This window comes from Pelophylax lessonae (assembly GCF_965119305.1).
Source record: "Pelophylax lessonae genome assembly, chromosome: 1".
NCBI classification, from domain to species: Eukaryota; Metazoa; Chordata; class Amphibia; order Anura; family Ranidae; genus Pelophylax; species Pelophylax lessonae.
In genome coordinates this window covers 13,001,144-13,021,811 of record NC_138768.1, presented here as the reverse complement: position 1 = coordinate 13,021,811, position 20,668 = coordinate 13,001,144, and the positions used below count along the sequence as shown (strand labels likewise).

Sequence of the window (20,668 nt, the reverse complement as noted above, 5' to 3'; positions counted from 1 at the left end):
CTCTCCTCCTTCCTCCTCATCTCTCCTCCTTCCTCCTCTCCTCTCCTCCTCTCCTTCCTCCTCTCCTCCCCTCCTCTCCTCCTTCCTCCTTTTCTCTCCTCCTTCCTCCTCTCCTCCTCTCCACCTCTCCTCCTCTCCTCCTTCCTCCTTTCCTTCCTCCTCTCCTCCTCCTTCATCCTCTCCTCCTTCCTACTCTCCTCTCCTCCTTCCTCCTCTCCTCCCCTCCTCTCCTCCTTCCTCCTCTCCTCCTTCCTACTCTCCTCTCCTCCTTCCTCCTCACCTCCTTTCCTCCCCTCCTCCCCTCCTCCTCTCCTCTCCTCCCCTCCCCTCCTCTCCTCCTTCCTCCTCTCCTCCTCTCCTCCTCTCCTCCTCTCCTCCTTTCTCCTCTCCACCTCTCCTCCTCTCTTCCTTCCCTCCTTTCCTGTCCCACTCTCCTCTCCTTCCTCCTCTCCTCCTTCCTCCTCCTTCATCCTCTCCTCCCCTCCTCTCCTCCCCTCCTCCTTCCTCCTCTCCTCTCCTCTCCTCCTTCCTCCTCCTCTCCTCCCCTCCTCTCCTCTTCTCCTTCCTCCTCCTTCCTCCTCCCTCCTCTCCTCCTTCCTGCTCTTGTCCTCTCCTCTCCTCCCCTATCCTCCTCTCCTCTTCTTCTTCTCCTCTCCTTTCCTCTCCTCTTCTCCTCCTCTCCTCGTTTTCTCCTCCTCTCCTCTCCTCTCCTCCTCCTCTCCCCTCCTCTCCTCTTCTCCATATTACAGGAAATCTGATCTGATTACAGAACACACTGATATACCGGCACTGACTCAGTATTAACCCCGAACACACTGATATACCGACTGGTGCACTGATATACCGGCTGGTGCTCAAAATTTTCTTTTGGGGGGGGGGGGGGGGGCGCAAACATAAAAATGGAATAGGCATTGCTTTGCGGCAAAAAACGCTGTGAAAAAATTGCGTGACTTTGAGGTCACAAAAGTGTGAAAGGGGCCTTCAGTAATTAAGTTATAGTGTGCCCCCTTCAATGCAGAGAGACCAGAGTGCCCCCTTTCAATGCAGAGTGATCATCGTGCCCCCTTTCAATACAGAATGACAAGCGTTCCCCCTTTCAATGCAGAGTGACCAGTGTACCCCCATTCAATGCAGAATGACAAGTGTGCCCCCTTTCAATGCAGAATGACCAGCGTGTCCCCTTTCAATGCAGAATGACCAGCGTGCCCCCTTTCAATGCAGAGAGTTTGTCGTGCCCCCATTCAATGCAGAGAGATCAGTGTCCCCCCATTCAATGCAGAGAGATCAGTGTCCCCCCTTTCAATGCAGAGAGATCAGTGTGCCCCCATTCAATGCAGAGTGACAAGCTTGGCGTGCTGTGCCCCCCCCCCTCCCGAGACCAGTGCACTTACCTGCAGCTGCTTCTCCTCAGCCCCCCACGTCTCCTTCGAGTCCTCCCGCCTCCTCCTCGGCCAATGGCCGTGTCTCGGACCCGCTTCCTGATTGGCCAGGAGGAGGATCCGTGTGACAATAGCAAATTTTCATTCGTAATTGTCACACAATGGGTGGGCTCGGGCGCACTGCTCTGCACCCCGGGTCCACCCTTTTCTGAAGCCTTTTAGAGCCTCTGGCTCTAATCAGGTGACTCAGGAAAAAAAAAAAACACATTGAACTCCATGCGTCCGGCGCCCCGCATGTAGATTAGGGGGGCGGATGCATGGATAGGGGGGGCAGCGCCCCCAACGCACCGGCCGCCACTGATACCGACACTGACTCAGTATTAACCCCGAATACACTGATATACCAGCACTGACTCAGTATTAACCCCAAATACACTGATATACCGGAACTGACTCAGTATTAACCCCGAACACACTGATATACAGGCACTGACTCAGTATTAACCCCAAACACACTGATATACAGGCACTGACTCTGTATTAACCCCCGAATACACTGATATACCGGCACTGACTCAGTATTAACAACGAATACACCAATATACCGGCACTGACTCAGTTTTAACCCCGAACACACTGATATACCGACACTGACTCAGTATTAACTCTGAATACACCGATATACCGGCACTGACTCAGTATTAACCCCGAATACACTGATATCCCGGCACTGACTCAGTATTAACCCTGAATACACTGATATACAGGCACTGACTCGGTATTAACCCCGAATACACTGATATACCGGCACTGACTCTGTATTAACCCCGAATACACTGATATACCGGCACTGACTCAGTATTAACCGCGAACACACTGATATACCAGCACTGGCTCAGTATTAACCCCGAACACACTGATACACTGGCACTGACTCAGTATTAACCCTGAACACACTGATGTACCAGCACTGACTCAGTATTAACCCCGAACACACTGATATACCAGCACTGACTCAGTATTAACCCCGAACACACTGATATACCAGCACTGACTCAGTATTAACCCCAAATACACTGATATACCGGCACTGACTCGGTATTAACCCCGAATACACTGATATACCGGCACTGACTCAGTATTAACCCCGAATACACTGATATACCGGCACTGACTCAGTATTAACCCCCGAATACACTGATATACCGGCACTGACTCAGTATTAACCCCGAATACACCGATGTACCGGCACTGACTCAGTATTAACCCGAATACACTGATATACCGGCATTGACTCGGTATTAACCCCGAATACACTGATATACCGGCACTGACTCAGTATTAACCCCGAACACACTGATATACCGGCACTGACTCAGTATTAACCCCGAATACACTGATATACCGGCACTGACTCCGTATTAACCCCGAATACACGGATATACCGGCACTGACTCGGTATTAACCCAGAATACACTGATATACCGGCACTGACTGAGTATTAACCCCGAATACACTGATATACCAACACTGACTCAGTTTTAACCCTGAACACACTGATATACCGGCACTGACTCAGTATTGACCATAAATACACTGATATACCAGCACTGACTCAGTATTAACCCCGAATACACTGATACACCGACACTGACTCAGTATTAACCCTGAATACACTAATACACTGGCACTGACTCAGTATTAACCCTAAATACACTTATATACCCGCACTGACTCAGTATTAACCCCGAACACACTGATATACCAGCACTGACTCAGCATTAACCCTGAATACACTGATATACCAGCACTGATTCAGTATTAACCCTGAATACACTGATACACCGGCACTGACTCGGTATTAACCCTGAATACACTGATATACTGGCACTGACTCAGTATGAACCCAGAATACACTGATATACCAGGACTGACTCAGTATTATCCCCAAATACACTGATACACCGGCACTGACTCAGTATTAAACCCGAATACACTGATATCCCGGCACTGACTCAGCATTAACCCCGAACACACTGATATACCAGCACTGACTCAGCATTAACCCTGAATACACTGATATACCAGCACTGATTCAGTATTAACCCTGAATACACTGATACACCGGCACTGACTCGGTATTAACCCTGAATACACTGATATACTGGCACTGACTCAGTATGAACCCAGAATACACTGATATACCGGCACTGACTCTGTATTAACCCCGAATACACTGATATACCGGCACTGACTCAGTATTAACCGCGAACACACTGATATACCAGCACTGGCTCAGTATTAACCCCGAACACACTGATACACTGGCACTGACTCAGTATTAACCCTGAACACACTGATGTACCAGCACTGACTCAGTATTAACCCCGAACACACTGATATACCAGCACTGACTCAGTATTAACCCCGAACACACTGATATACCAGCACTGACTCAGTATTAACCCCAAATACACTGATATACCGGCACTGACTCGGTATTAACCCCGAATACACTGATATACCGGCACTGACTCAGTATTAACCCCGAATACACTGATATACCGGCACTGACTCAGTATTAACCCCCGAATACACTGATATACCGGCACTGACTCAGTATTAACCCCGAATACACCGATGTACCGGCACTGACTCAGTATTAACCCGAATACACTGATATACCGGCATTGACTCGGTATTAACCCCGAATACACTGATATACCGGCACTGACTCAGTATTAACCCCGAACACACTGATATACCGGCACTGACTCAGTATTAACCCCGAATACACTGATATACCGGCACTGACTCCGTATTAACCCCGAATACACGGATATACCGGCACTGACTCGGTATTAACCCAGAATACACTGATATACCGGCACTGACTGAGTATTAACCCCGAATACACTGATATACCAACACTGACTCAGTTTTAACCCTGAACACACTGATATACCGGCACTGACTCAGTATTGACCATAAATACACTGATATACCAGCACTGACTCAGTATTAACCCCGAATACACCGATACACCGACACTGACTCAGTATTAACCCTGAATACACTAATACACTGGCACTGACTCAGTATTAACCCTAAATACACTTATATACCGGCACTGACTCAGTATTAACCCCGAACACACTGATATACCAGCACTGACTCAGCATTAACCCTGAATACACTGATATACCAGCACTGATTCAGTATTAACCCTGAATACACTGATACACCGGCACTGACTCGGTATTAACCCTGAATACACTGATATACTGGCACTGACTCAGTATGAACCCAGAATACACTGATATACCAGGACTGACTCAGTATTATCCCCAAATACACTGATACACCGGCACTGACTCAGTATTAAACCCGAATACACTGATATCCCGGCACTGACTCAGCATTAACCCCGAACACACTGATATACCAGCACTGACTCAGCATTAACCCTGAATACACTGATATACCAGCACTGATTCAGTATTAACCCTGAATACACGGATACACCGGCACTGACTCGGTATTAACCCTGAATACACTGATATACTGGCACTGACTCAGTATGAACCCAGAATACACTGATATACCGGCACTGACTCTGTATTAACCCCGAATACACTGATATACCGGCACTGACTCAGTATTAACCGCGAACACACTGATATACCAGCACTGGCTCAGTATTAACCCCGAACACACTGATACACTGGCACTGACTCAGTATTAACCCTGAACACACTGATGTACCAGCACTGACTCAGTATTAACCCCGAACACACTGATATACCAGCACTGACTCAATATTAACCCCAAATACACTGATATACCGGCACTGACTCGGTATTAACCCCGAATACACTGATATACCGGCACTGACTCAGTATTAACCCCGAATACACTGATATACCGGCACTGACTCAGTATTAACCCCCGAATACACTGATATACCGGCACTGACTCAGTATTAACCCCGAATACACCGATGTACCGGCACTGACTCAGTATTAACCCGAATACACTGATATACCGGCATTGACTCGGTATTAACCCCGAATACACTGATATAACGGCACTGACTCAGTATTAACCCCGAACACACTGATATACCGGCACTGACTCAGTATTAACCCCGAATACACTGATATACCGGCACTGACTCCGTATTAACCCCGAATACACGGATATACCGGCACTGACTCGGTATTAACCCAGAATACACTGATATACCGGCACTGACTGAGTATTAACCCCGAATACACTGATATACCAACACTGACTCAGTTTTAACCCTGAACACACTGATATACCGGCACTGACTCAGTATTGACCATAAATACACTGATATACCAGCACTGACTCAGTATTAACCCCGAATACACCGATACACCGACACTGACTCAGTATTAACCCTGAATACACTAATACACTGGCACTGACTCAGTATTAACCCTAAATACACTTATATACCGGCACTGACTCAGTATTAACCCCGAACACACTGATATACCAGCACTGACTCAGCATTAACCCTGAATACACTGATATACCAGCACTGATTCAGTATTAACCCTGAATACACTGATACACCGGCACTGACTCGGTATTAACCCTGAATACACTGATATACTGGCACTGACTCAGTATGAACCCAGAATACACTGATATACCAGGACTGACTCAGTATTATCCCCAAATACACTGATACACCGGCACTGACTCAGTATTAAACCCGAATACACTGATATCCCGGCACTGACTCAGTATTAACCCTGAATACACTGATATACAGGCACTGACTCGGTATTAACCCCGAATACACTGATATACCGGCACTGGCTCAGTATTAACCCCGAACACACTGATACACTGGCACTGACTCAGTATTAACCCTGAACACACTGATGTACCAGCACTGACTCAGTATTAACCCCGAACACACTGATATACCAGCACTGACTCAGTATTAACCCCGAACACACTGATATACCAGCACTGACTCAGTATTAACCCCAAATACACTGATATACCGGCACTGACTCAGTATTAACCCCGAATACACTGATATACTGGCACTGACTCAGTATTAACCCCAAACACACTGATATACCAGCACTGACTCAGTATTAACCCCGAACACACTGATAACCCGACACTGACTCAGTATTAACCCCGAATAAACTGATATACCGGCACTGACTTGCTGTTTTATGGCTGCAGAGTGACTGAACATCACAGACAATGTGAATAGGAGGAGAGGACTCTGATATAACAGTCTTATCATTGACACAATTATAGATTTTACTTCTAATCTATGAGGGAGCAACTGGATTCCCAACCCATTATTAGAGGGACAATCCATTCTTAGAGGGACAATCCCTTATTAGAGGGACAATCCATTATTAGAGGGACAATCCCTTATTAGAGGGACAATCCACCCGCCGAGGAGCGGCAATCAGAGGACAGCACTGAAAACTTCGCACAAATCTCCGTCTGCCCCAGGCAATGGAGACAAAGATAAACTTTCCCAACATTCAGCTTCAGGGAAACGTCTCCTCCGTTTTCACAGCTTCACAGTGTCAGTGGGACATGTCCTGGGTAACAGTCTCAGAGGGACATGTCCTTGGGCAGAGTGTCAGTTGGACATGTCCTGGGGTCACAGTGTCAGTGGGACATGTCCTGGGGTCACAGTGTCAGAGGGACATGTCCTTGGGCAGAGTGTCAGTTGGACATGTCCTGGGGTCACAGTGTCAGTGGAACATGTCCTGGGGTCACAGTGTCAGTGGAACATGTCCTGGGGTCACAGTGTCAGTGGGACATGTCCTGGGGTCACAGTGTCAGTGGGACATGTCCTGGGGTCACAGTGTCAGTGGGACATGTCCTGGGGTCACAGTCTCAGAGGGGTATGTCCTGGGGGTCACAGTGTCAGTGGGACATGTCCTGGGGTCACAGTCTCAGAGGGGTATGTCCTGGGGGTCACAGTGTCAGTGGAACATGTCCTGGGGTCACAGTGTCAGTGGGACATGTGCTGGGGTCACAGTGTCAGTTGGACATGTGCTGCGGTCACAGTGTCAGTTGATCATGTCCTGGGGTCACAGTGTCAGTGGAACATGTCCTGGGGTCACAGTGTCAGAGGGACATCTGGGGTCACAGTGTCAGAGGGACATGTCCTGGGGTCACAGTGTCAGTGGGACATGTCCTGGGGTCACAGTGTCAGAGGGACATGTCCTGGGTAACAGTCTCAGAGGGGCATGTCCTGGGGGTCACAGTGTCAGTTGAACATGTCCTGGGGTCACAGTGTCAGTGGGACATGTGCTGGGGTCACAGTGTCAGTTGAACATGTCCTGGGGTCACAGTGTCAGTTGGACATGTGCTGCGGTCACAGTGTCAGTTGATCATGTCCTGGGGTCACAGTGTCAGTGGAAAATGTCCTGGGGTCACAGTGTCAGAGGGACATGTCCTGGGGTCACAGTGTCAGAGGGACATGTCCTGGGGTCACAGTGTCAGAGGGACATGTCCTGGGGTCACAGTGTCAGAGGGACATCTGGGGTCACAGTGTCAGAGGGACATGTCCTGGGGTCACAGTGTCAGTGGGACATGTCCTGGGGTCACAGTGTCAGAGGGACATGTCCTGGGTAACAGTCTCAGAGGGGCATGTCCTGGGGGTCACAGTGTCAGTTGAACATGTCCTGGGGTCACAGTGTCAGTGGGACATGTGCTGGGGTCACAGTGTCAGTTGAACATGTCCTGGGGTCACAGTGTCAGTTGGACATGTGCTGCGGTCACAGTGTCAGTTGATCATGTCCTGGGGTCACAGTGTCAGTGGAAAATGTCCTGGGGTCACAGTGTCAGAGGGACATGTCCTGGGGTCACAGTGTCAGAGGGACATGTCCTGGGGTCACAGTGTCAGAGGGACATGTCCTGGGGTCACAGTGTCAGAGGGACATCTGGGGTCACAGTGTCAGAGGGACATGTCCTGGGGTCACAGTGTCAGTGGGACATGTCCTGGGGTCACAGTGTCAGAGGGACATGTCCTGGGTAACAGTCTCAGAGGGGCATGTCCTGGGGGTCACAGTGTCAGTTGAACATGTCCTGGGGTCACAGTGTCAGTGGGACATGTGCTGGGGTCACAGTGTCAGTTGAACATGTCCTGGGGTCACAGTGTCAGTTGGACATGTGCTGCGGTCACAGTGTCAGTTGATCATGTCCTGGGGTCACAGTGTCAGTGGAAAATGTCCTGGGGTCACAGTGTCAGAGGGACATGTCCTGGGGTCACAGTGTCAGAGGGACATGTCCTGGGGTCACAGTGTCAGTTGATCATGTCCTGGGGTCACAGTGTCAGAGGGACATCTGGGGTCACAGTGTCAGAGGGACATGTCCTGGGGTCACAGTGTCAGAGGGGCATGTCCTGGGGTCACAGTGTCAGTGGAACATGTCCTGGGGTCACAGTGTCAGTGGGACATGTCCTGGGGTCACAGTGTCAGAGGGACATGTCCTGGGGTCACAGTGTCAGTGGGACATGTCCTGGGGTCACAGTGTCAGTGGGACATGTCCTGGGGTCACAGTGTCAAAGGGACATGTCCTGGGGTCACAGTGTCAGTGAGACATGTCCTGGGGTCATAGTGTCAGTAGAGCATGTCCGGGGGTCACAGTGTCTGTTGGACATGTCCTGGGGTCACAGTGTCAGTGGGACATGTCCTAGAGTCACAGTGTCAGAGGGACATGTCCTGGGGTCACAGTGTCAGTGAGACATGTCCTGGGGTCACAGTGTCAGGGGGACATGTCCTGGGGTCACAGTGTCAGTGGAACATGTCCTGGGGTCACAGTGTCAGTGGAACATGTCCTGGGGTCACAGTGTCAGAGGGACATGTCCTGGGGTCACAGTGTCAGTGGGACATGTCCTGGGGGTCACAGTGTCAGTGGAACATGTCCTAGGGTCACAGTGTCAGTGGAACATGTCCTGGGGTCACAGTGTCAGTGGAACATGTCCTGGGGTCACAGTGTCAGTGGAACATGTCCTAGGGTCACAGTGTCAGTGGAACATGTCCTGGGGTCACAGTGTCAGTGGAACATGTCCTGGGGTCACAGTGTCAGAGGGACATGTCCTAGGGTCACAGTGTCAGAGGGACATGTCCTGGGGTCACAGTGTCAGACGGACATGTCCTGGGGTCACATTGTCAGTGGAACATGTCCTGGGGCCACAGTGTCAGAGGGACATGTCCTGGGGTCACAGTGTCAGAGGGACATGTCCTGGGGTCACAGTGTCAGTGAGACATGTCCTGGGGTCACAGTGTCAGAGGGACATGTCCTGGGGTCACAGTGTCAGTGAGACATGTCCTGGGGTCACAGTGTCAGTGAGACATGTCCTGGGGTCACAGTGTCAGAGGGACATGTCCTGGGGTCACAGTGTCAAAGGGACATGTCCTGGGGTCACAGTGTCAGAGGGACATGTCCTGGGGTCACAGTGTCAGTGGGACATGTCCTGGGGTCACAGTGTCAGAGGGACATGTCCTGGGGTCACAGTGTCAGTGGGACATGTCCTGGGGTCACAGTGTCAGTGGGACATGTCCTAGGGTCACAGTGTCAGAGGGACATGTCCTGGGGTCACAGTGTCAGAGGGACATGTCCTGGGGTCACAGTGTCAGTGAGACATGTCCTGGGGTCACAGTGTCAGTAGAACATGTCCTGGGGTCACAGTGTCAGTGGAACATATCCTGGGGTCACAGTGTCAGAGGGACATGTCCTGGGGTCACAGTGTCAGAGGGACATGTCCTGGAGTCACAGTGTCAGTAGAACATGTCCTGGGGTCACAGTGTCAGTGGAACATATCCTGGGGTCACAGTGTCAGAGGGACATGTCCTGGAGTCACAGTGTCAGTAGAACATGTCCTGGGGTCACAGTGTCAGTGAGACATGTCCTGGAGTCACAGTGTCAGTAGAACATGTCCTGGAGTCACAGTGTCAGTAGAACATGTCCTGGGGTCACAGTGTCAGTGGAACATATCCTGGGGTCACAGTGTCAGAGGGACATGTCCTAGGGTCACAGTGTCAGAGGGACATGTCCTGGGGTCACAGTGTCAGCAATATATGTGAGGTCACAGCATCAGTAGGACACGCCCCAAGGTTAAGAGGTGTAGATGACAGCCTTGGTTCCGGTGTCATTGTCCCTAGGCCCCGGTGTCAGTGGATAGGTCCCAGTGTCAGTTAATAAGTCCCAGTGGCAGTTGATAAGTCCCAGTGTCAGTTGATAAGTTCCAGTGTCAGTAGATATGTCTCAGTGTTGGTGCACAGGTGTCGTGTCAGTGGATAAGTCTCAGTGTTAGTGGAAAGGTCCCAGTGTCAGTGAACAGATCTCAGTGTCAGTGGATAGGTCCCAGTGTCAGTTGATAAATCCCAGTGTCAGTGGATAAGTCCCAGTGTCAGTGGATGGGTCTCAGTGTCAGTTGATAAGTCCCAGTGTCAGTGGACAGGTCCCAGTGTCAGTGAACAGATCTGTGTCAGTGAATAGGTCCCAGTGTCAGTGGATAAGTCCCAGTGTCAGTGGATAAGTCCCAGTGTCAGTGGATAAATCTCAGTTTCAGTGGATGGGTCTCAGTGTCAGTTGATAAGTCCCAGTGTCAGAGGATAAGTCCCAGTGTCAGTTGATAGGTCCCAGTGTCAGTGGATAGGTCCCAGTGTCAGTGTCCCTAGGCCCCATGTGTCAGTTTCAATGGAAAGGTACCAGTGTCTGTGGACTGCTCCCATTGTCAGTGGATTGGTCCCAGTGTCAGTGGAGAGGTCCCAGTGTCAGTGGATTGGTCCCAGTGTCAGTGGAGAGGTCCCAGTGTCAGTGGAGAGGTCCCAGTGTCAGTGGAGAGGTCCCAGTGTCAATGGAGAGGTCCCAGTGTCAGTGGATAGGTCCCTGTGTCAATGGGTAGGTACCAGTGTCAGTGGATAGGTCCCTGTGTCAATGGGTAGGTACCAGTGTCAGTGGATAGGTACCAGTGTCAGTGGACTGGTGATATTGTCAGTGGAGAAGTCCCAGTATCAATGGAGAGGTCCAAGTATCAGTGTCTCTATGTCCCAGTTTTAATGGCTAGGTACCTGTGTCTGTGGACTGGTCCCATTGTCAGTGGATTGGTTCCAGTGTCAATGGAGAGGTCCCAGTGTCAATGGATAGGTCCCAGTGTCAGTGGACTGGTCCCATTGTGAGTGGATTGGTTCCAGTGTCAATGGAGAGGTCCCAGTGTCAATGGAGAGGTCCCAGTGTCAATGGATAGGTCCCAGTGTCAATGGATAGGTCCCAGTGTCAGTGGACTGGTCATATTGTCAGTGGAGAAGTCCCAGTATCAATGGAGAGGTCCAAGTGTCAGTGTCCCTAGGTCCCAGTATCAGTGGATAAGTTCCAGTGTCAGATGATAAGTCCCAGTGTCAGTGTCCCTAGGTCCAAGAGTCAGTGGAGAGGTCCCAGTGTCAGTGTCCCTAGGTCACAGTATCAGTGGATAGGTCTCAATGTGGGTAGGTCCCAGTATCAGTGGATAAGTCCCAGTGTCAGATGATAAGTCCCAGTGTCAGTGTCCCTAGGTTTGGGGACCAGTGCTGTATCTGTGGACATCCTCAGTCAGTGATGGGATTCAGGCACTGTGACAGAAGTTCTGTAAAGTCCTCTCCTCAGCATCCGAATGCTGGGCAACCTCCATCCTTCCGAACCTCCCGCCCCGTATGACGTGTGTCACCTGTCCCCGTGTGACGGGGGTCCCTTACCTCTGTGCAGCGGTGCTGGAGTCCATGATTCCGGAGGAGTGCATCCAGGAGCGGACGGCGGAGAGTCCGGCGGGGATCGGTTCCTCCTTCATACTCAGCGCCCCCCGGGACAGCGAATCCTGGATGGAGAACATTGGGGGTCCCTCCGACAATTCCCAGACTAAATTCCCTCCGCGATCTATCCACGGCGGAATATCCCACAGAGGACCGCTCTCCGGTCTACGGTATCCGCTGTCCTTTCTTCCCTGTCCGGTGTTCGGTCTCCGCTGTCCGGTATCCACTATACGGTGTTCAGTGTCCGGTCTCCGCTATCCCCTGTCCGGTGTCATCCAGGAGACGCACAGCCCGTACTTCTTCTCAGCCCGACAATTGTGAATGTGAGATCCTCCGGCAGGAGGCTGAGAGGCGGCTGTCCCGGGGGAGGCACGGGGGGAGTGAGGAGGCTGGGAGGACTCCCTCCCCTCTATAATCTACAACCTCCTCCCTTCCTGATGCCTCCATACCTCAACCTCCTCACTTTCCCTCCACATCTGTCCCCCCAATGTGCCCAACATCATCTCTGTCCTCCTACTCCACATCTGTCCCCCCCAATGTGCCCCTCATCATCTCCATCCTTCTACTCCACATCTGTCCCCCCAATGTGCCCCTCATCATCTCTGTCCTCCTACTCCACATCTGTCCCCCCAATGTGCCCCTCATCATCTCCGTCCTCCTACTCCACATCTGTCCCACCAATGTGCCTCTCATCATCTCTGTCCTCCTACTCCACATCTGTCCCCCCAATGTGCCCCTCATCATCTCCGTCCTCCTACTCCACATCTGTCCCCCCAATGTGCCCCTCATCATCTCCGTCCTCCTACTCCACATCTGTCCCCCCAATGTGCCCAACATCATCTCTGTCCTCCTACTCCACATCTGTCCCCCCAATGTGCCCCTCATCATCTCTGTCCTCCTACTCCACATCTGTCCCCCCAATGTGCCCCTCATCATCTCTGTCCTCCTACTCCACATCTGTCCCCCCAATGTGCCCCTCATCATCTCTGTCCTCCTACTCCACATCTGTCCCCCCAATGTGCCCCTCATCATCTCCATCCTCCTACTCCACATCTGTCCCCCCAATGTGCCCCTCATCATCTCTGTCCTCCTACTCCAAATCTGTCCCCCCAATGTGCCCCTCATCATCTCTGTCCTCCTACTCCACATCTGTCCCCCCAATGTGCCCCTCATCATCTCTGTCCTCCTACTCCACATCTGTCCCCCCAATGTGCCCCTCATCATCTCCATCCTCCTACTCCACATCTGTACCCCCAATGTGCCCCTCATCATCTCTGTCCTCCTACTCCAAATCTGTCCCCCCAATGTGCCCCTCATCATCTCCATCCTCCTACTCCACATCTGTCCCCCCAATGTGCCCCTCATCATCTCTGTCCTCCTACTCCACATCTGTCCCCCCAATGTGCCCCTCATCATCTCCATCCTCCTACTCCACATCTGTCCCCCCAATGTGCCCCTCATCATCTCTGTCCTCCTACTCCAAATCTGTCCCCCCAATGTGCCCCTCATCATCTCCATCCTCCTACTCCACATCTGTCCCCCCAATGTGCCCCTCATCATCTCTGTCCTCCTACTCCACATCTGTCCCCCCAATGTGCCCAACATCATCTCTGTCCTCCTACTCCACATCTGTCCCCCCAATGTGCCCAACATCACCTCCATCCTCCTACTCCACATCTGTCCCCCCAATGTGCCCCTCATCATCTCTGTCCTCCTACTCCACATCTGTCCCCCAATGTGCCCCTCATCATCTCCATCCTCCTACTCCACATCTGTCCCCCCAATGTGCCCAACATCATCTCCATCCTCCTACTCCACATCTGTCCCCCCAATGTGCCCCTCATCATCTCTGTCCTCCTACTCCACATCTGTCCCCCCAATGTGCCCAACATCATCTCCATCCTCCTACTCCACATCTGTCCCCCCAATGTGCCCCTCATCATCTCTGTCCTCCTAATCCACATCTGTCCCCCCAATGTGCCCAACATCATCTCCATCCTCCTACTCCACATCTGTCCCCCCAATGTGCCCCTCATCATCTCTGTCCTCCTACTCCACATCTGCCCCCCCAATGTGCCCAACATCATCTCCATCCTCCTACTCCACATCTGTCCCCCCAATGTGCCCAACATCATCTCTGTCCTCCTACTCCACATCTGTCCCCCCAATGTGCCCAACATCATCTCCATCCTCCTACTCCACATCTGTCCCCCCAATGTGCCCCTCATCATCTCCGTCCTCCTACTCCACATCTGTCCCCCTCATCATCTCCATCCTCCTACTCCACATCTCTCCCCCCAATGTGCCCCTCATCATCTCCGTCCTCCTACTCCACATCTGTCCCACCAATATGCCCCTCATCATCTCCGTCCTCCTACTCCACATCTGTCCCCCCAATGTGCCCCTCATCATCTCCGTCCTCCTACTCCGCATCTGTCCCCCTCATCATCTCCATCCTCCTACTCCACATCTCTCCCCCCAATGTGCCCCTCATCATCTCCATCCTCCTACTCCACATCTGTCCCACCAATGTGCCCAACATCATCTCTGTCCTCCTACTCCACATCTGTCCCCCCAATGTGCCCAACATCATCTCTGTCCTCCTACTCCACATCTGTCCCCCCAATGTGCCTAACATCATCTCTGTCCTCCTACTCCACATCTGTCCCCCCAATGTGCCCAACATCATCTCTGTCCTCCTACTCCACATCTCTCCCCCCAATGTGCCCCTCATCTTCTCTGTCCTCCTACTCCACATCTGTCCCACCAATGTGGCCCTCATCATCTCTGTCCTCCTACTCCACATCTCTCCCCCCAATGTGCCCAACATCATCTCCATCCTCCTACTCCACATCTGTACCACCAATGTGCCCAACATCATCTCTGTCCTACTCCACATCTGTCCCCCCAATGTGCCCAACATCATCTCTGTCCTCCTACTCCACATCTGTCCCCCCAATGTGCTTAACATCATCTCTGTCCTCCTACTCCACATCTGTCCCCCCAATGTGCCCCTCATCATCTCTGTCCTCCTACTCCACATCTCTACCCCCAATGTGCCCAACATCATCTCCATCCTCCTACTCCACATCTGTCCCCCCCAATGTGCCCAACATCATCTCTGTCCTCCTACTCCACATCTGTCCCCCCAATGTGCCCCTCATCATCTCTGTCCTCCTACTCCACATCTGTCCCCCCAATGTGCCCCTCATCATCTCTGTCCTACTACTCCACATCTGTACCACCAATGTGCCCAACATCATCTCTGTCCTACTCCACATCTGTCCCCCCAATGTGCCCAACATCATCTCTGTCCTTCTACTCCACATCTGTCCCCCCAATGTGCTTAACATCATCTCTGTCCTCCTACTCCACATCTGTCCCCCCAATGTGCCCCTCATCATCTCCATCCTCCTACTCCACATCTGTCCCCCCAATGTGCCCAACATCATCTCCGTCCTCCTACTCCACATCTGTCCCCCCAATGTGCCCAACATCATCTCTGACCTCTCACTCCACATCTGTCCCCCCAATGTGCCCAACATCATCTCTGTCCTCCTACTCCACATCTGTCCCCCCAATGTGCCCCTCATCATCTCCATCCTACTACTCCACATCTGTCCCCCAATGTGCCTAACATCATCTCTGTCCTCCTACTCCACATCTGTCCCCCCAATGTGCCCAACATCATCTCTGTCCTCCTACTCCACATCTGTCCCCCCAATGTGCCCAACATCATTTCTGTCCTCCTACTCCACATCTGTCCCCCCAATGTGCCCCTCATCATCTCTGTCCTCCTACTCCACATCTGTCCCCCCAATGTGCCCAACATCATCTCTGTCCTTCTACGCCACATCTGTCCCCTCAATGTGCCCAACATAATCTCTGTCCTCCTACTCCACATCTGTCCCCCCCAATGTGCCCCTCATCATCTCCATCCTCCTACTCCACATCTGTCCCCCCAATGTGCCCAACATCACCTCTGTCCTCCTACTCCACACCTGTCCCCCCAATGTGCCCAACATCATCTCTGTCCTCCTACTCCACATCTGTCCCAACAATGTGCCCAACATCATCTCTGTCCTCCTACTCCACATCTGTCCCCCCAATGTGCCCAACATCATCTCTGTCCTCCTACTCCACATCTGTCCCCCCCAATGTGCCCCTCATCATCTCCATCCTCCTACTCCACATCTGTCCCCCCCCCAATGTGCTTAACATCACCTCTGTCCTCCTACTCCACATCTGTCCCCCCAATGTGCCCAACATCATCTCTGTCCTCCTACTCCACATCTGTCCCCCCAATGTGCCCAACATCATCTCTGTCCCCCTACTCCACATCTGTCCCACCAATGTGCCCAACATCATCTCTGTCCTCCTACTCCACATCTGTCCCCCCAATGTGCCCCTCATCATCTCTGTCCTCCTACTCCACATCTGTCCCCCCAATGTGCCCAACATCATCTCTGTCCTCCTACTCCACATCTGTCCCCCCAATGTGCCCAACATCATCTCTGTCCTCCTACTCCACATCTGTCCCCCCAATGTGCCCAACATCACCTCTGTCCTCCTACTCCACATCTGTCCCCCCAATGTGCCCAACATCATCTCTGTCCTCCTACTCCACATCTGTCCCCCCAATGTGCCCAACATCATCTCTGTCCCCCTACTCCACATCTGTCCCACCAATGTGCCCAACATCATCTCTGTCCTCCTACTCCACATCTGTCCCCCCCCCCAATGTGCCCAACATCATCTCTGTCCTCTCACTCCACATCTGTCCCACCAATGTGCCTAACATCATCTCTGTCCTCCTACTCCGCATCTGTCCCCCTCATCATCTCCATCCTCCTACTCCACATCTCTCCCCCCAATGTGCCCCTCATCATCTCCATCCTCCTACTCCACATCTGTCCCACCAATGTGCCCCTCATCATCTCTGTCCTCCTACTCCACATCTGTCCCAACAATGTGCCCAACATCATCTCTGTCCTCCTACTCCACATCTGTCCCCCCAATGTGCCCAACATCATCTCTGTCCTCCTACTCCACATCTGTCCCCCCAATGTGCCCAACATCATCTCTGTCCTCCTACTCCACATCTGTCCCCCCCAATGTGCCCCTCACCATCTCCATCCTCCTACTCCACATCTGTCCCCCCAATGTGCCCAACATCATCTCCATCCTCCTACTCCACATCTGTACCACCAATGTGCCCAACATCATCTCTGTCCTACTCCACATCTGTCCCCCCAATGTGCCCAACATCATCTCTGTCCTCCTACTCCACATCTGTCCCCCCAATGTGCTTAACATCATCTCTGTCCTCCTACTCCACATCTGTCCCCCCAATGTGCCCCTCATCATCTCTGTCCTCCTACTCCACATCTCTACCCCCAATGTGCCCAACATCATCTCCATCCTCCTACTCCACATCTGTCCCCCCCAATGTGCCCAACATCATCTCTGTCCTCCTACTCCACATCTGTCCCCCCAATGTGCCCCTCATCATCTCTGTCCTCCTACTCCACATCTGTCCCCCCAATGTGCCCCTCATCATCTCTGTCCTACTACTCCACATCTGTACCACCAATGTGCCCAACATCATCTCTGTCCTACTCCACATCTGTCCCCCCAATGTGCCCAACATCATCTCTGTCCTCCTACTCCACATCTGTCCCCCCAATGTGCCCCTCATCATCTCCATCCTCCTGTTATACCTGAAGGGTTTCACATGTACTGTCACTTTAAGGCTGGCTCCACCCAGGAGTGATGACAAGGGTCAAGGGGCAGAGTGGCCATCTTTAGACACATGTAGAGATGTATTGATATGCAGAGCTGTCCTGTAATGCTGTACAGTGAGTCCTGAATAAACAACCGTTGTTCCAGACCAGAGTCCTGTGTCTCTCACAACACGGAGAATATAACAGTGGCGACGAGGATGGGATTTACAAGGTTACTATCCGTGTGAGAAAGGAAAGGAAGAAAAAAAACTCTGGATTGTCAGGAATACAAAACCCACAGAGCCCAGCAGGAAAATGTCATTGATCGGGACATTAAGTGAATTTGATGGCGAACAGACAACGTGGATTCAACGTGGATTTCTTGGATTGAAAGATTAGAACAATATTTCTGTGCAAATGCCATCCCAGGCGACAGGCAAGTAGCAGTGTTTCTGACACTGGTTGGTGCTAGGACATATGACACTCTTAGGGATCTCCTTTTCCCTGAAAAACCAGCAACTAAGACTTTGGCAGAGCTCCTGACACTGTTAGGAAATCACTTCCAGCCTAAACCACTAGAGATTGCAGAAAGATTCAGGTTCTATCAGCGGCAGCAGCAGCCAGGTGAAGATATTAAGGCTTATGTGCTCGCCCTTCGCAGACTAGCCTCAACCTGTTCTTTTGGGGAGTATTTACCAACTGCACTGAGGGATAAGTTTGTCATGGGACTGAATAGTGAGTCTAGCCAAAAGAGACTGTTAACAGAGAAAGACCTTACCCTTACAAAGGCAATTGAGATAGCTTCAGTGATGGAAATGGCTGTGAAAGATACAGAAGCTTTGAACCCCCAGAGCAGAAGGGAAGAGGTTAAAGAGGAAGTTTTCAGAACAGCAGTCAAGCAAACTGCAGCTAACTGTAAATATAGAACCTCACCAACCAGGACGTCAGCTTGCTACCGTTGTGGGAATACAGACCATGATCACAAAGTCTGCCGGTTTAAGGATCAGCTCTGTCATAATTGTGGAAAGGCAGGCCATCTGAAACGAGTCTGCCGTAGTAAGAAGGTGCGAAATAAACAACCTCTGAACCCCAGGACAAAGGCATATATGGTGGGAAGATATACATCGTCATCGGAATCAGAGGATGAGGAAGTGCTCCACAGATTGGACATACATCATATGCATTCAGCACCCTCAGCAATGACTGTAGAGGTAACCGTGGAAGGAAAGAAACTCAAGATGGATGTAGACACAGGAGCAGCAGTTTCAGTTATCACCCAGAAACAATGGAGAAAACTTCTGATCCGAACAACTGTCCGTCCAACACCAATCAAACTGCAGACATATTCAAAGCAGATACTCCACCCACTGGGGTACGTGAAAGTACAGGTATCCTACAAGGGTCAGACAAAGAGAATGCCATTATATATCCTAGAACATGGGGGACCCCCTCTTTTTGGGAGAGACTGGATTGCTCACTTTGGCATGCCAGACATCGCCATTAACCCCTGCAACACCGTGACCATCCCATCAGGGGATGAAGAGGGATGGGTGAAGTCCCTGAAACAGCGATTCCCGCAAGTCTTTGATAACCATTTGGGAAAAATAAAGCATGACTGTGTGAGACTCAGGCTGAAACCCAATGCCCAGCCTAGGTTCTTCAAAGCTCGGACGGTACCTTTCGCACTCCGAGCAGGTGTGGAAGCTGAACTAAGCCGGCTGGAGGAACAAGGTGTCATCTCAAAGGTAGAGCACAGCGAGTGGGCATCACCAGTTGTACCAGTAAAGAAAGCGAATGGGGACTTACGCATTTGTGGCGATTTCCGCATGGCACTAAATTCTCAACTGGAGATAGACCAGTATCCCCTACCCAGAGTAGATGACATTTTTGCCTCTCTTGCAGGAGGTCAAAAGTTCACCAAGCTTGATCTCAGGCAAGCTTATTTACAGTTTGAGGTCCACCCTTCGTCCCGCAAGTTTCTAACAATCAACACTCACAAGGGACTGTATGAATACAATCGGATGGTGTTTGGGGTAGCCTCCGCCCCAGCCATTTGGCAACGCAAAATGGATGAGATTTTGGCGGACATTCCTTTCACACAGTGCCTGTTAGATGACATGCTCATCACGGGCCTGACGGACCAGGAACACAAGCGTAACGTGGAGCTTGTGTTGGCCAGACTCCAAGAGCAGGGTCTAAAAGTGAACTTAGCGAAATGCCAATTCATGGTACCTAAATTGGAGTTTTGTGGCCACCTTGTGGATGCAGAGGGTATACACACCACGGAAGCCAAAGTTGATGCTTTAGTAAAAGCTCCAGCCCCGACCAACGTCCAGCAGCTGCGATCATACCTGGGCTTGCTGAACTATTACCACAAATTCCTGCCGGATCTAGCACACACTTTGTTTCCATTAAACAAGCTTTTGGAGAAACACTCCAGATGGAACTGGTCGGCTGCATGCCAACGTGCTTTTGAAGTTTCTAAGCGAAAGCTGTTGGCGTCACGCATGCTCGTGCACTATGACCTCCAAAGGCCTCTCACCTTGGCTTGTGATGCCTCACCCTATGGTCTAGGGGCTGTACTATCTCACGTTTTACCAGATGGGTCAGAGAAACCTGTGGCATTCGCCTCCAGGTCCTTGACAAAAGCAGAAAGCAATTACTCTCACATTGACAAAGAGGCTCTGGCGCTCATATGGGCAATTAAGAAGTTTCATCTTTACCTGTATGGTAGGGAATTCACCATACTGACTGA

The 20,668-nt window shown here is 51.3% G+C and overlaps 1 protein-coding gene across 4 annotated transcripts in view; it reads right to left on the bottom strand.

Moving 5' to 3' along the window:
* Nucleotides 1-12,270, bottom strand: part of LOC309555740 (transcription factor COE3-like) — a gene marked incomplete at its 5' end in the record, with an annotated part of 262,839 nt that extends 250,569 nt beyond the window's left edge. For all 4 annotated transcript variants that reach the window (XM_082257815.1, XM_082257816.1, XM_082257817.1 and 1 more), the window contains one exon: nt 12,137-12,270. In XM_082257815.1, the coding sequence (XP_082113941.1) occupies nt 12,137-12,270 (134 nt within the window). The remainder of the gene's footprint in view (nt 1-12,136) is intronic.
* Nucleotides 12,271-20,668: the final 8,398 nt, after the last annotated feature.